The sequence below is a fragment of the Erpetoichthys calabaricus genome, chromosome 15, assembly GCF_900747795.2.
Source record: "Erpetoichthys calabaricus chromosome 15, fErpCal1.3, whole genome shotgun sequence".
NCBI lineage: Eukaryota > Metazoa > Chordata > Cladistia > Polypteriformes > Polypteridae > Erpetoichthys > Erpetoichthys calabaricus.
In genome coordinates this window covers 56,632,997-56,650,346 of record NC_041408.2, presented here as the reverse complement: position 1 = coordinate 56,650,346, position 17,350 = coordinate 56,632,997, and the positions used below count along the sequence as shown (strand labels likewise).

General features: G+C 43.7%; 1 protein-coding gene across 1 annotated transcript in view; it reads right to left on the bottom strand.

Moving 5' to 3' along the window:
- The window catches only part of slx4ip (SLX4 interacting protein), a 200,314-nt gene that overhangs the window by 2,469 nt on the left and 180,495 nt on the right, over positions 1-17,350 (bottom strand). The window contains exon 7 of the mRNA XM_028821106.2: positions 933-1,051. Coding sequence (XP_028676939.2) covers positions 933-1,051 — 119 coding nt within the window. The remainder of the gene's footprint in view (positions 1-932; positions 1,052-17,350) is intronic.

Below are 17,350 nucleotides of genomic sequence, written 5' to 3'. Positions count from 1 at the left end.
TTGTGTGATTTTGGGCTATGCAAAAATAAATTGTATCGTATTGTTTTTTCAGCCAGTTCACTGTTGCTTTGGTGCCATGCTTGGGATCCTTTGTCACTGAAAGGTGAATCTTGTGGAATTGTTGTTTTTAAGCCGATTGAAGCAAACGTCTTTGCTGCATTTCCAGTACTGTGTTCTGTCAGTTACCCAGCCTTGCCACCAAGAAGCAGCATGATAACGTTTCATGGGTGCCAAGTTAGGGTTATGGTCGGACCATACTGAGTTTAGCCAAGAATGCTAAACAGAAGTGTCGGGGCAAGGTTAGTTACCCTGACTGACTGTGGTGCTCGAGAATGCTGTCCATGCAAGTACATATAACAGTATTGACCCTAGGGGTCTCCTTGGATCACAGCTCCTTTCCCTAAAACCCTTTTTGTTTCATTCTAATGTCCTGGCCTCTTTACTGTAACAGAGAGTATTATGCTGAGCGCTTGGCAGGGCTGACTGACACGTCTCATCAACTCATTGGCTTAGAAGAGTGCTGTCCGGATTACCAGATAGTTATAATGCTGAGCTTTGATTGCTTTCCCTTTTGCAGCTTCCAGTGCTCTAACTTGCTTTATGGTCCTTAGCCTTCATGTTAAAATTTTTGTGTGACTGAGAATTCCTAAAGCGACTGGAGTTTTTATCCAGGAAATACAGCAGTGGCTTCTTTGGTGTACAGGCAGAGCCAATAGGACTGTAATGATATACACGGGGGGACATGTGGAGTGACCAGAATACAGTGGGGTCTGAATGTTATTGCCTTAAAGTTCTTTCTTCTTAAGCACGTGCTTTAACTATAAAAATACAGACTGCAGCGAGCTGTGTTGAGAAATGTTTTCAAATTTTACAAGGGTCTGAATCCGCTTACCAGGGCCCTATGAATAAGTGTGTCTTAAGGGCTTACTTACACATTCCATGATGGACCCCCTTCATGCTTGAGCTGCTGCTTGAGAGAATACGATTTCTCTTCGTCTTTCCGTGCTGTCTGCCCAAAGTATTTGGATTGGCAACTGTCAGGACCTGCCACCTTTGGGGGTGAAAAAACAAACAAACAAATAAACATACAGCATGCATACAGGGTGGGGATATAAATCAAAAAGAAAGGCAATTAGGACATTACACAGTAGCCTCAATGGGTAGAAGCTGACACAATGCAACACATTTGCAGTGGCTTATGGGTAGTTTGGACATGCCTGGCACAACACAGCGCAGAGCTTGGCCGTTAGTCTAGTTGAAGCCAAGTTCAAATGAACATGGACACTCCACTGAGGGATCACACCATTGTTGAACAACACACTGCACTGAGATTTCTTTGGGTAGAGGGAGTGAAACCTGCTGAAATGAACACAATTTAATGCTGATGTTTGGATATCGATGGCCAAATTACATATTCTGTTGAATTTTGAAGTGAAAAATTGTAAATACAGGGAGATTGACTCGAAAGAGACCCCGAATATTCTGGAATAACTCTCGCTAGGACAAAACAAAATCCGAATGAAACAACGTGCAATGTGCCTCTCAGTGTATGGAGCTTCGAACAAGCGGGGATGCCCCTGCATCGGAGCGATTAGGTAGGTGCTGGACAGCCGTCGTGACGTTTAACCTCTGTTTGCAGCTTCTGGGTGCATACTGCCTGTACCCCTTCACTGAGTCACTCGACTTCTCATCAAAATGGTGGTGTACAGTATTGAGCAGTGCGTCTTCATCGTGCAAACTTATTGGGTCACCAATTTGTTTAAGCGATGTCAGAATCAACTGAATGATCTTGAGTTAACGGAAAGTGAATGGAACGGAATGTGTCACACATCGGCAGGGAGCATGGCAGAAACTGAGTCCTTCTTCGGTAACAGGGTAATTTCAAAGGGGCTTTGGCCACCATGGTTGCCAGATCTGATGCCACCAGACTTCTTTCTTCGGGGTATGCTCAAAGGGAAAGTCTATCGTAACAAGCCTTGCACTGTGGAAGATCTGAAGGAAAACATCCAACATGAAATTGCTGCTCTTCCCCCGAGACACTTCGCCGATACCTTCAGGAACATGGAGTGCCACGTCAAACGCATCTGGCAGAAAACGGAAACCAGCATCGCATGTAATTCAATCGATTACACATACGTCAAGGTATAGTGCGTGTTTGTATGGTTCAGAGTGCTTCATCCTACCAGGAGTTACAACAGAATATTTGGGGCCATGTGTTAAGTAGAGGGGTGCTACTATTATGGTTTGCAGTTCTGTGTTACAGAACACATCGGGTAAGTACAGGGAAAGTATGAATACCACCAAATACCAATAAATCCTCACGATGAATGTTTAGACAGGAAAGTGAAGCTGAAAAAAAAAAGAAAAGGATGGCATTCCATGACAAGACAAGGATCCAAAGCCCACTTCAAAATTGACTATGAAATACCTCAAGAAACACAAGGTGAAGGTTTTGGAATGTGCCCTTCAGTCCCGAGACTAAGACGACATTGAAAGTCTGCGTGCACACCAGACAGCCCAAAAACACCTCGCAGCTGGAAATGACCTAAATAACAAATAAAGGGGTGGCACGAGCATGCCCGGGTTAGTCCAGTGCCCGACGTTCAAACCCTGGGTGGACTGTGGATGTGTGTGTGTGCACAGGAGTGCGTCCTGCGATAACTAGCACCATTGTGCTTTAGTGTCAGTTTAATTTTATATGTACAGTGTATAAAACACAAATCATCTGTTTTTGTAATGACATTTACTGTAATATACAGCTACTGCGCCTTAAGCATGGGAAAGGTGCTATATCACTAAAATTATTATTATTATATAGCATCCTTTACATTAATCTAACCCAATAATCACTGGGACTAAGACCGAGCCATGTAATAATATGAAGAATACAACTAAGTGCTCCGCTAAATGCAAACCAATTTAATAAAAATGCTTAAAAAAACAGTACTGGGCAAAAAAATTGTGTTTGTGTATGAAAACACCGAATAACATTTGAATAAAAAAAAAAAACCAAAAATCACTGAATCAGTAAAAAATAACAAAATGATCAGAATTTGGTGTGACCTCCCATTTGGGCCTCTGCTCTCTCCTGTTACTCCCCCTGATAGTTTTGTATTCAGTTGTTCTAATCTTCTCACAGGAATTTGACTTTTTGCTCTTTTCCCTCCTCAGGTTGTTCAAAGCCATTTTAGCTTATGCTCAGGGTGGTCTCCAAGATGGCCAGTCTAGGACTGTCGGTGTCCCATCTGCTGACTTCTGCTCCAAGTAGATCTTAGGTGTGTTTCCTGGCGTCAGGATTGTACAGAGTACTTCCACATGTTAACTAACGGACGAGTATTACTAGCCCACCTCAAAGCATCTAATCTTCCTGTCCAGCAATAACTACCTTACTTTAAAGTTACATTTTTAACAGAAAGCAAGTTAAAGTGAAGGGATTCACGTTTTACAGTGTCTGTGTGATCGCTTTTGTGCTGTAGGAAGAAGGTTTTGCCAACAAGCCATCTTCCTAAGGGTACAGCTGAGCACCATAAATCTTAGTGGTCATCGTTTCTGTTTTTGACAGAGACTGAGCCCCCATCATGCTTCACAGTAGGCTGCAGACAGGCATCAATGTACCTCTCGCCAACTCTTGTTCCTGACATAACATTAATGGTATCTTTGCAACCCAACCCAACTATGTCACATGTGAACCCAATTGTCTACAAGAATTTCTTCAAATGGTTGTCTCTTCATGCTCTGTGGTCTTTCACATGCTGTTGCCGTTCTTGCTTACTTCATTCTGCAAAACCAGTTTCTTAGCTGAAACACCCACCTTAGCAGAGCATTTCTTTAAGACTGACTTAGGGGACCTTTTAAGTTCTCTTTATCAGATGCAGATGGCTTATTGGGTCCTCCGCTGCATTTCCGGTCTTCACTTTGATGAGATTCTTCAAATGAGTTATGGTTTGTTGAGCTGTCACTCGTTTGATATTTCAAAACCTCTTTTTAAGGGACCCCAGTATTACACCCATCTATTTGTTAACTTGTTCCAGCAGCAGACCCGCCACATTCATTTGATTCTGGTGTACTGGTGGTGGAACTTACTAAATACATGGAATGGCTGGGGTACCTTAAACAGCAGTTGAGGACACAAACCTGTGGTAGTCTCGCCATCCCACAAAATATCAAAAAGTTTATGGAAAACACTTGGCATTCTGGTTAGTTTTTATTACATCAGTATTTGTGATTACTGTATTCTGATGATATGGCGTGAGGGTATGTCAACAATTACCTGCACTTCTGTTGTTTAGGTGGGCTATACAGCTTCCCCTGTCGACATGTGAAAAGACAGTGCGTCTGTGGTCATGTGTTGACCTGAATCAGTCAGGTTCTCTTGTTGCTTCCTAGGAGTAAACCTGACTGCAGTGCTCTCTGGTTGACCAAAGATGAGTGGAGGGCAGTGATCTGCTTTTTATGGGCTGAAGGTGAGGTGAACCACAAGCCAAGAACCTAACTGATTCAACAGACTTAGTGGATGGGCCTTCCTTTCCTTCTTCATGCTTAACAATTTGTCTGACCATTTTTGTAAATTTCAATCTACTCAAAACACTGCCAAAGTAAATCGCTGTCTCAATATTGTGCAGAACGTCTTTTATGAGTTTCAGCTCCTGGTAGACGTTCAAGCCATAAAACAGCAGATCACTGCTCGCTACTCTTCTTTGGCGCAAACAGAGAATGGAGTGGCCATGTTTAGTCCCAATAAACAACAAGAGAAACTGACAGATCAAAACATGACCACTGTGACCACACACACAGTTTCCACATGTGTACGGAGACAGCTGTTATGCCAAAATTCTCTTATCCTTATATATAGCACTTTCATAAGCAAGCAAATGCTTAGTGCTCATATAATTACCTTAACATTTTTTTCCTTGCATGGTCACAACTGTACATGGAAAGGAACAAACACATCCACACACATTGTAGCACATTGCAAAGACAAAGCGGCAACAGAAAAGTGGAAAACAAAACCTCTGATCCACACTTGGGACGATTTGTTTAAAAGAAGCAGAACATAAAAGAATACGTCAATTATACCTTTAGAAGCAGGTGGGCAGAGTGAAGGCTACTGAGAATATTTTTAAAGTATTCAGTTCTTTCTACAGAAGGAAACTACACAAGAAATCAATAGCTGCTATTCCTGTGCCAAGTCATGCCAAGGCTCGGTTACTGCACTGCGTGCCTGCCCAGGTAAAGGTGGATAATTCATAACAGCCACTGTACTGTAAGGAAAAAGCCACCGTCAGAAATGGTTGCCCCATGGTAGTTAAGGAGAGGCCTTATGGTACAAGCCCTCTCATTCTTACCAGATAGGCACAGTGTAATCCATATTACTAACCGAGAATGGTAAACCGGAGGCATGGACGCAGGTACACAGCGATGGGACCATGAGGCGTACTGCGCAGGCGCGTACAGCGCACGTCTCATAAACTGCAATCGAAGTCGTATCCACCGCGAACGAAGGACTCACGGCCCAAAAACGAAACAGCTCAACTGACGTGAATGAGAAATGAAGCAACAAGGCGCCCATTGCTAACGACTACCGACACAGCCACGCCAACAAGAGGATTCTGCGCTGCAGCCCGGATTCAAACGGAAGAGGCTACGGCGGCCCCACAGGTCCACAAAGATGGTACAAAAGGCGCAGGCGTCAACGCCATATTGTGAGTGGCACTACTACGGAGGGCGCAGGCGTCACCGCCATATTGTGTGTGGCACTACTGTAGAGTGAAGTTAGGAATAATGTGCTGCTTGGGATAGAACAAACCGCTGAACGCTTTACACCAAATTCAAACACAATACAGCTCAACGATACAAACACGAGCCAACTGGATAATCAATGAACGCAGGCGCCTACACCGCACGTCTGAAACTGCGGAAGCAAAGCAGGCACGGGTTCAAAACGAACGAGCTCGACTGACGGATATACAAACGCGAACCCGTCTTGATAAAATCAATGAATGCAGGCGCCTACGATGCGCGTATGAAATGCCGCAAGCAAAGCGGGCACGGCTCCAAGACGAACGAGCTTGACTAATGTATTTCAGGATACCCAATGCCGGGGGTAGGCGAGCGAAGCGAGCAGGGGGCAGAGCCCCCCTTGTATACTTTTAGGTGACCTTTTATTCATGTTAGGCTGCAAGGTGGCACAGGGGTTAGAACTGCTGCCTCAAGGATCCTATATTGAAATTCCATACCTGGTCACTACTTAGTGTGCCTGTTTTGAGTCTATGATGGGTTGGCACCCTTTAGCTGGTTGTTTCCAAAGCTGCCAGGATAGCGTTCAGTCCCTATGACCTTGAATTAAATGAAATGAAACTGAGAACGAGAAGGTATGGCGTTTATTTATATTATTACACATAGGAACTTTAAGAACCTAAATGAAAGTTTTAAGGACAGTAAAATGGAGAGAGCTTTGTGTAGAAGTTACAGCTTCTACCTCACAGCTCCAGTAGTGTAACTGAATCCCAGTCCAGTCCCTCAATCTGTTGATTTTGCACATTCTTCCCATATCTGCCTTAATGAGTTTTTCGTCTCAAATGACAAACTGGCCCAGAGCTTGAATATAAGTGTGAGTGGCAGTCATACTTGGGACTTGTCACATATCGCTCACGTGCAATGACTGCTTCCTGAAGTATGTCATTCACAGTCATCAGCAGGTGCTAAGGGTCTTCTCTGGTGCTGCTCTGCCAGGCCTCTCATGTAGTCATCTTCAGCTCCTGCTTGTTTGTTGGGGGGTGGGGGGGTGTTGGGGGCTTGTCCCCTTCAGTTTTCTCTTCAGCATATGGAAGGCATTTTCAGTTCGACTTAAATCAGGTGACGGGCTTGGCCATTCAAGAGTTTTCCATTTTTTTTAGCTTTGAAGAACTCCTCTGTTTCCACAGCAGTATGTTTGGCTCATTATCTTGTAGGATGAAGTGCCATCCAGTGAGTTTGGAGGCATTTACTGAACTTGAGCAGATCAGATGTTTCTCTACACCTCAGAATGCCACTGCCACCAGCAGTTCTATCATCAATGAAGATAAGTGTGCCAGGACCTGTGGCAGCCATACATGCCCAAGCCGTAATGCCCCCAGCACCATGGTTGACAGAGGAGGTGGTCTACATTAGATTTTGGGCAGTTCCTTTCGGTCTCCACACTTTACTCTTGCCATCACTCTGATCAGGTTCATCTTTGTCTTGTCTGTTCACAAGACCTTTTCCCAGAATTCTGCAGGCACTTTAAAGTCCTTTTCACAAACTGTAATCTGGCCGTCCTGTTTTTGTAGCTGACATCTTGCAGTGTATTTCTTTTCATGAAGTCTTCTGCTGATAGTCATCTCTGACACACACACATCGGCCCCCTGAAGACTGTTTCTGGTCTGTCGGACTGGCGTTTGGGGCTTTTTGTTGCCCATAGTGAGGATTCTTCTGTCATCAGCAGTGGAGGTCTTCCTTGGCTTACCAGTCCCTTTGTGATTCCTGAGCTCACCTGTGCGTTCTTTCTTCTTCATGATATTCCAGACATTTGATTTCAGTCATCCTCAGGTTTTACTGATGTCTCCAATGGTGTAATTCTTGTTTTTCAGCCTCATAATGGCTTCTTTGACTTTCATTGGCACAACTATTGCCCTCATGTTGAACAATGACAAATACAGACTCCAAAGGGCAGGAGCAAGCTGAGGTATCTAATGAAGCCATGAAACCCACCTGAGGAGTCACAAACACCTGTGATGCCAACTGTCCCAAACGTTAGGGTGCCCTGAAATGGGAAAGCAATGTAGATAAAGTGTTGCCATTTCTACATGCTGTGCCCAAAATGTCTGCAATGTTCACTTTAATCACAACGACTTGTAATTTTAAACTGTTGAGCTGAGGGGTAAATGAAGGAAAAATGTGTTTTTTGCCCCAAACATCATGAAGGACACTGTTCATTACTTTAGAATGTACTGTATGTCAAATCTTTCTTTTATTGTAGTGTGTTTATCAGGGTTGCCCCCTGGTGAACCCAATTTAGATTAAATGGGTGTGAACGTGCACAGTGCTCAGAGCCTGTTCACAGAAGTGCATGATATGAAAACAAGCTAGACTAAGGGCTGAACACTTTCAAACGTACAATACAAATCAAAGGGCATGAAAGAGGCACCGTATGTAACATCGTCACTGGCATCTGACCCGGAGCGCTCGTTTATATATTGTCACATTCCATGACAAAGCGCACGGTGTGCTTACCCCAGAGATGGCCCCGTGTGCTGTAGACGCGCAGCTCATCAATGCACTGGAGCCGAGCACCACGGCTTTAGATTAAAAAAAAAAAAAAAGAAAAAAGTCATCAATTCTCTATTAAGCAGCATGAAGCTATTTCCGGTAAGATCCGAATTTGTGCGATTAACTTGTCATGTTTCCAAGGTTACAATGCACCACAAAGAAAGCGTGTAGTGTGAAGAGCCTGGATTCTTAACTAGATGAGGAAAAATTGGCAAATATCTGACATCTCTGTGGCCTGCGCTGTGACAAATGCCAGGAATCTATGAAGCAGACAGCAGTCTGTTTGTCAGTTGCTTAATGGAGACTGAAGTGGCGGTGGGGGGGTCATGCTGGGCTTAATCACTCCTCCCTAAAGAATGCCTATAATTTCGATCTGTCCAATGGGATGGTGCGGGCTACACACAACAAAGGCCATGCAGTCTGAAAAGCCGCAGCTCACAGAAAATTGAAACCCCCCGAATAGTTGGGAATGACAGGAACATAAAAACAGTCACATACATGCTCTTCACGCAGTGACAGTCGCACATAAAGTGTGCTTTTGCTCACTGATTTGCATATTTTATTATGCAGGTTTTTTTTTTTTTTTTTTTTAACATAGATCTCATTCAAATGTCCAGATATTCTCAACTACTCCTTACTTGTTAGGAAACAAAGCTGCGTTTATGTCGGGGGGAACACAGAGCGAGCTTCACTACCCTTGTGACGGCTCTGTGGTTTGGATACATCAGTGATAAACTGTGTGATCTTTCCCTTAAGAGGAGTTCACTGGGTCATTTGTTTTAGGTTTGAAGGTCGGGAGCAGGCATGTGAGGCGAGGAAGAGTGAAATGAACGAAGAAAGAAAGAAAAAAAAAAAAAGAGGGGCAGCGTGTGAGTGCAACGTCAGCTGAGAGTGGAGCTCCTCAGATAAAAATGGCTGCACAAACATCACTTTGCAGCATGGCTCACATCTTGATCACAAGTTGCATTTCATATAGTGCCTTTCACGGATGCACCCTACCCCCTAGATATCTGATCTGAGTAATACCACACAAAACCAGCAGTTGAAGACATTGCGTTTCTCCCTTTTTTTTGTTTTTCTGAAAATTTCAGCAAGGGCAGAACTCTCTCATGGGAGATACAAAACAAACAACATTCTCCAAACTGCTTAGCCTAATTCTAGGATATGCCAGCGTTTCTGTCCACGGTGGTTTCTCACCTTGAATGCGATGCCAGTCCACCACAGGGCTACACAGAGTTGCCAGTTAATAATAATAACAATTCATTACATTTAAATAGCACTTTTCTCAGTACTCAAAGCACTAGCCCCCCAGGGAGGACCCTGACTGCAAGGTAGTGGCACTACCACTGCGCCACCGGTGTGGCAGTTCACCTAACATAGATGTCTGTGGGGAAGTGGGAGAAAAATCCACACAGACAACAACTGGGTGCAGGATCCATGAGGGCACAGAGATACCCACTGGGCCACCAATAATGTAGTTTACATATCATCATTCATGAGCAATACCATCCAGTGTGGAGTCAAGTCAAGTGGCTTTGTTGTCACACCATCCCTATGCAGACCAGGACCGCATTGCAACATGTACAGAAACACAGGACAAGTGCAAGACAGGCACAAAAACTATATTATAATAAGTAATACATAGATCACATTAAAAACAACACTTGTAACAACAAATGTACTGCGTATAAGTAAACTACAAGGAGCAGATCTGAGGGGAGTTGGGCAGCCCAGAGGTCTTAGCTGTTGCAGAACCTGGCCCAAATGGTTCCTCCTGCCAGATGGAGACCATGGGAGCGGTCCTACACAATGCTGTAGGCGTTCAGATGCAATGCCTAATGCAGTAAAGATGTCTTTAATGGAGGCCAGAGTGGTCCCAGTGATCTTTTCTGTGTCTACTGTCTCCTGTAGGAGCTTGTGGGCTGAGACGCTGCAGTACCCAAACTAGTAGGTGATGCAGCTGTTCAGATCGCTCTCGATGTTAAGTAAGCAAACTAAGACACTGCAAAATACCCTCTTTGGATATGTGCACGGCCCAGAGAGCTGTTCACTACCTGATCTAGCAGCGTTTAAGGTGAACCCCCATTAGCCTCCTCAAAGTAAAGGCAGAGAACAATGCAAGTGGTCAGACATGTCATCACATAGCAGAAGGCTCTGTTTTATACAGTCAGCCGCCATAACAGCTTCACGGCAGGCAGAGTGTTCGCTGGGATGGAGATACTCTGATCCCTGTACGTATTTTTTTTTTTTTGGTTAGGACTGATTTAAGGTTTGCACACTTATAGGGACAGCCGTCAGCATAGCAAGTGGGCCAAAACCAGTGCTTTCCACTGGTGAGATGAATATAAAAACAGGGACCTCCCCCAACGCGGTTCAGATGCTGACCTTCAGCCCTTGAGGTATCAGGGTAGCCCCTTAATCTGAGACATCATACTATAATAATGAATTGCATTTTCTAACTCCTCAAAGTGCTTTACATTGACTGTGGGGAGCCACTTCAAGCACTATCAATGTGCAGCATCCATCTGCGTGAAGCGACAGCAGCCATTGTTGTGCCAGTGCACTCACCACACATTAGATATTAAGTGGTGATGGGGAGAGAGAGATGATTAGCCGATAAGTGACAGAGAATCACCGGGCCGGACCTTTTTTTCAAAAGATGGAACACAGAGAATCAGGTCATCGGTTTTCACTGATGTTGTAGTTACTGCACCGGGGCATTGAGTTCCACACACAGACCACAGGGGAAATGCCCCCTGCTGGCATCACTAACATCTCCTCCTGTAGCAATCCAAGCTTTTTTTTTAAGATGATCTCCCAACTAAACATGCTTAGCTTCAGTTAGATTACCTGTTGTGGAGCGCCGGTGGCATAGCTGCTGGATGACATGGGTCACCAAGCGGGTCATTTAGATGGCAAGTGTTCATTCACACAGTTAGATAACATTCTCAAAACTGCACAATCCAATTTATGGGTGTAGAAGGCCACCGGACACAAAGCAGACATTGACCAAGAATGGGCCACAAGGCCGTCACAGGGCACACATCCTCATTCACACTTAGTCAATTTAGAATCATCAGTCAGCCTAACCTGTACACTTAGGGGATGTGGGAGGAAAACCCACAGAAACAGCAGCAGGGCATGGGGTTTAAAGCCAGGACAATCATTCTGTGGGATGGCAGCACTACCCAATGTGCCGCCATGTTGCCTAATCACACTTTTCTATAAGAACACTGTAAAGTGTCTTGAGATGACGATCACTCTCAAAAAGAACTACAAAAAAAATCTGAGCCGAGTGTCAGGTTATTGAAGTGTTGTTAAATGCTCCACAAAGGCCACCACTGCGCTGACTCAGTGTATGACCACGAGCGAGTCACTTAAACTCCGTAACTTGAGTCACTGTAGACAAATAAATGGCGCAAATAATAATGAAATAGGAAGGAAGGGCTGAGATAACAATGGAGTCAGACGTGCCCTGTGACCGAGGGGCGCACCTGCACGCCCAGTGGACTTCTGGTCTGAGTAATGACGCTGCACAAAGATGGTAATTACGGCCAGCTCACAGACACCGAGTCTCGGACAGGTGAGGTGGTCATTGAACCCTCAAGAATGCACATTAAGGCCCAAATTGTAGGCCAGGAGTGCACTTCCAGTAAAAGGGGCTAAAACACTCCAAATCAGTGGATTCTCCACAATAGTAAGAATGATTTTAAAGAAATATTTTGAACAAGTTCACTAGTCTGGTCTCGGCCACCTCCCACCCACAGAGCCACACCCTGTGAAAAGCTCTCTATTTTGAAAACTGAACAATTAACATAAAGAGTATGAGTCAGATCTTGAAAGACTCTGTGGGAACCAGCAGGCCTTTAGCTGCGAGAAATGATGTAAACTCCCTCAGGCTGGAAGAAAGTCCACGATGAGAGGCCAAACAAGGCCATAAATAAAATAAAATAAAGAAAGAAGAAAAAAAAAAAAAAAAAGAAAGAAATCAGACCAGAAAAACACAATAGCATGTAACAAAGCAACAAAGTGTGCGATGACTGGCAACTCTGAGCGGTTTATTTTTTTTTTTCTTAAGAGTTAAAGGCAAGTCAGTCTCCGTCCGCTGCCGTCTTTCTATCGTCTGCACGCACACATGGGGATACAGACAGGAAGACGGACGCGCATGTGTGCGCACACTTGAACGCGACACACGCACGGCTCCTGCTGAAAACCGATCAGACTTCACAACGGTGTAGCCCACAAAGTCAAGTCGGCCTGTGGTTAACATACATTTAAAAACATGGCAGCAACAAATTGTCTACCTCTGTGCTTCAAAATAGACGGTAAAATGCTTTGGGGTTAAATTACAATTAAAAAAGGTGCAGTGCTAAAGAGAAACGAGTCCAAAGTCGAGTGCATTGGGTTTGCTTAAATCCTACACGGACTGTAAACCTGACGCCAGAATATCTTTAGCCTGCTAATGATTACGGTGGGGGAATTCAAATCTACACAAAGAAACTGATAAATAAATTTGAAAGTAACTATCTGAAACGTTGACACACTCTCTAGCAATTCATTCATTTTTTGGCAGAAAGAGTGTTACAATGTCTGCCATCATACTGGAAGGTAAGTATCGGGGTTTTGTTGAAGCAATGCAGTTCTGCATTTGCACAGATGGCTTACTGCTAACATTAACCTTGTGTAGGCTGAGTGTTAGAAGATTAGGAAAACCTTCTGAGGAGAACAGACCATTCGGCCTCACAAAGCTCACCAGTCCTATCCACCTAATTCCTCCAAAATAACATCAAGTCAAGTTTTGAAGGTTTTTAAACTCCAACTGTCCACTACATTACTTGGTGTCTTTTTCCGTGTCTACGGCTCTCTGTGTGAAGAATATCTTCCTAACATTTGTGCGAAATTCACATTAACTGTGCCCCTGTATTCTTGTTGAACTGATATTAAAGTCACAATCACCATCCACCAAACTAATTCCATTTATCATTTTAAACACTTGTCTCCTCTTAATCTCTGTGTGCTTAAACTGAAAAGGCTAAGCTCCTTCAGTCTTTCCTGATAATACGTGTCCTGTGTGTGAGTTCAATAATTTGCAAGCACAGTCATGTTAAAAATGAAGCTCTCTGAAAAACGACAACCTTGATGTGAGAATTTTAAATACAGTCGAAACATTAGTGGAGATGGCTCCGCTGATTCCCCTGTTGTGTTCATTTTGTGTTCCACTGACTGGTCAAAACTCAGTCCAGATTTACACTTGACATTCAAAGAAAAAAAAAAAATTTGGACGTGAGCGTCAGTAGGCTTTGTGCCCAAAGAACCAAGTTACCCAAACTAGTCTATAGCATGTCAGTAATTATTTAATCGCTCTGATGCTGATCTTTCTGAACATAAAATACGTCATTATGATTGATGAGAAGAATTCATAATTATTTACAGAATTACAGTACTTGAAGGTTCCTCCAGAGGGCCTCTTTCTCTCTCACGATTTCGCTGAAAAACTAATCAGCACATCGTCATCTCATAGCAGGTTTAAGTTTCGAGTTTGGTATTTTTCCATCCAGCAGGTTTATCTCTAGGCCGTCCTCAAGAAACCGTGACACAGAGACAGACAGACACACAGTTTTAAATATCTGGGGGACCCTAAAATGATGAGATCTGTCAAAACCCAGAGATTGAAATTTTTGAGGATTGAAACATTTTGGCCTGTTTGAATAGTTTTTACTTCATAAAATAAGGAGTAGCAAGTTTCAGAATATTACAGATTTGATCCCTAGCATTGTAAAATCAAAAACAGAATGGCCTAACCTGGTCATCTTTAGGATCTGCAAAGAAAAATTTATGCAAAATGTACACAGACAGTAATGATCTAAAACTACAGCCGCACAGTCCTACTGTTTCCATAATTGTGGGTTATTTGCCCTGGTAAGTCACTCAAGGCCACAAACTGAGCCAGCGACTCCATGCTTTTACACTTCAACACCTCAGCCCTTTGAAGATTCTTTGCTGTGCTCCTTGATCCCTGATATAAAAATCACATCCTTCATGAGTATTAGAACCCAGAACCCAATTGCTGTTTTTGGTCAGCTATTTTCTGTTACAGATGATTAGCAGCAGTAGTAGTAGTTAAGGGAGGGGAAGAAAGTTTGGAAATGGTCATGTCGGTCTCCTGAGTAAATCTAGTCAAGGATGCATTTCACTTGCCAAAAAGGAGCTTGAAAACAGCAACACTTTAAATAAATAATGACTGAAAATAGCTTCTTTAAATGCTTATTAAAGGGTCTCAGTTACAGGCTTGAAGTAATATGAGGATTTACAACAACTGTAAATGCTGTTATCCCACTTTCATGTCTTCATACATTAATTTTCTGAATCATTGACTGCCGAACTGTGGAGGGCTGCATTCTTAGAGATAGCTGCATTAGATGCTTCTAAACTCCAGTTTGAAAATGGAAGCTAGTTGTGCATAGGCAGAAACACACACACACACGTATTATATATACACCTCCTACGGACCACGAGAGGGCAGCCGCCCTGGATGGTATGGGGACCACGGGAATAGAGCTTGGAAGCTCAACCCTGTAGGGGCCCATGGTCACCGCCAGGGGGGCGCCCAAATGCCTGTGGAGCCCTGGCCCTCAGCACTTCCGCCACACCCGGAAGTGTTGGAGGGAAGAAGACCAGGGACACCCGGAGTCCTTCTGGGTGCACAGCCGGCACTTCCGCCACACCAGGGAGTGCTGGCAGTCAATCATTGGGTGGGTATAAGATGGGGCCGCCTCCCTCCATTCGATGGCTGGAGTCGGGTGGAAGAGGGATGGAGCTCGGAGGAGAGGCGTTGAGGAAAGAGGCCTGGACTTTGGTGGCACTGGGTTGTGTGTGTTGCACTTGTAAATAAACGTGTGTGGTGATTAAAATAATGTCTACCTGCCTGTGTCCGGGCTGTTCCCCACAATATAAATATAAATATATATATATATATATATATAATATATATATATATATACACACACATACATACGTATATAGTCACATACGTGCACTTGGGAGACAGTTTATAGGCTCAAATAGTCTGGTTTCTAAGGTGGACCAGGGGTTGGCATCATCACCTGATCCTTTCTCTTTTTGTCCCTCTGCAGATCAGCCAAAACCACACTTCTCAGTGACATCACCACCAGTCCACCCACTGATGACGTTACTTCTTGCATCCTTTGATGACATCATCTCTGGTATCCAGTTCCTGTTCTGGCCTCTCTGACTCCATCTCTTCCTCTATTAAACCATATTTATAGACCAGTTTCAACATATTAGCTAGTTCTGTTACAAACTCCAGTCTGTAAAGACGTATTTTTCTTTTTGACTGCATATTTTTTCAAGTATTCGGGGTGGCCATCCCAAAACCTTTTTCTATTTGCTGACTAGTTTATTACTATATAAAATTTGTACTGAGAAGAATTTATACCGATAACTTTCGTTTCCTTGGACCTCTTGATATACAGTAATCCCTCCTCCATCGCGGGGGTTGCGTTCCAGAGCCACACGCGAAATAAGAAAATCCGCGAAGTAGAAACCATATGTTTATATGGTTATTTTTATATTGTCATGCTTGGGTCACAGATTTGCGCAGAAACACAGGAGATTGTAGAGAGACAGGAACGTTATTCAAACACTGCAAACAAACATTTGTCTCTTTTTCAAAAGTTTAAACTGTGACAAGACAGAGATAACAGTTCCGTCTCACAATTAAAAGAATGCAAACATTCTTCCTCTTCAAAGGAGTGCGCGTCAGGAGCACAGCCTGTCAGAAAGAGATAGAAAGCAAACAAATCAATAAGGTTTTTTGGCTTTTAAGTATGCGAAGCACCGCGCACAAAGCTGTTGAAGGCGGCAGCCACACCCCCTCCGTCAGGAGCAGGGAGAGAGAGAGAGAGGGAGAGAGAGAGAGACAGAGTTTGTTTTCAATCAAAAAATCAATACGTGCCCTTCGAGCTTTTAGGTATGCGAAGCACCGTGCAGCATGTCGCTTCAGGAAGCAGCTGCACAGAAGGTAGCAACGTGAAGATAATCTTTCGCATTTTTAGACGAGCGTCCGTATCGTCTAGGTGTGCGAACAGCCCTCCCTGCTCAATCCCCCTACGTCAGGATCAGAGAAAGTCAGCGCAAGAGAGAGAGAGAAGTAAGTTGGGTTTCTTCTCAGCCATCTGCCATAGCGTCCCTTGTATGAAATCAACTGGGCATACCAACTGAGGAAGCATGTACCAGAAATTAAAGACCCATTGTCCGCAGAAATCTGCGAACCAGCAAAAACATCCGCGATATATATTTAAGTATGCTTACATATAAAATCCCGCGATAGAGTGAAGCCGCGAAAGGCGAAGCGCGATATAGCGAGGGATCACTGTACAATATTTTTGGTTTTGCTATCAGGGCTGAGGACATATAGTTTTCTTGGGGAACTAACCTGGGAGAAAGTGACAAAAGCTGACCTTGCAGGAAGCATGGTGAGCAAAGATCAAGCCCTGCCAACTTGAGTTTTTGTCTGTGGGACTTGTTAATTGACATTGCAAAGCAAAGCTTCACCAGGAACTGTAATCTCTTGAATTGAAAGGGCATGTCTGTCATGATTAGAGGAATGGGAGGGATTAAAACCCTCTCACCAATGCCACATCAGACTATTGAACAGAGGCTGACGTGTGAGCAAGGAGGGCACCACCCGCTTCCCCTTCCCTCAGCCCACAGACAATCTTTCGGATTTGCGTGAATAAATCGCTAACGCAAGCAAACTATGATACTTAGTACAATGAAAGAAGTCACAAAATCAACCGGAATGTTCAAGCAAATTATAGAAAAAAATCCAATCTAAAACCATTAAGTAGTTCTCTTGTGAAAAGCGGACAGACATACATTGGAGATATATATATATAATTTTTTTCATGTGTCCTAAACACCATATCTGCATTGTTTTAACTTAAATTTAGCATAGGGAGCAGTGAAGGGTGACGCTGTGTGGCATTTACAAATAAATTACTTAAAATGGTCAAGCAGGCTGAATTTAAAGGAGCCGCTGGAG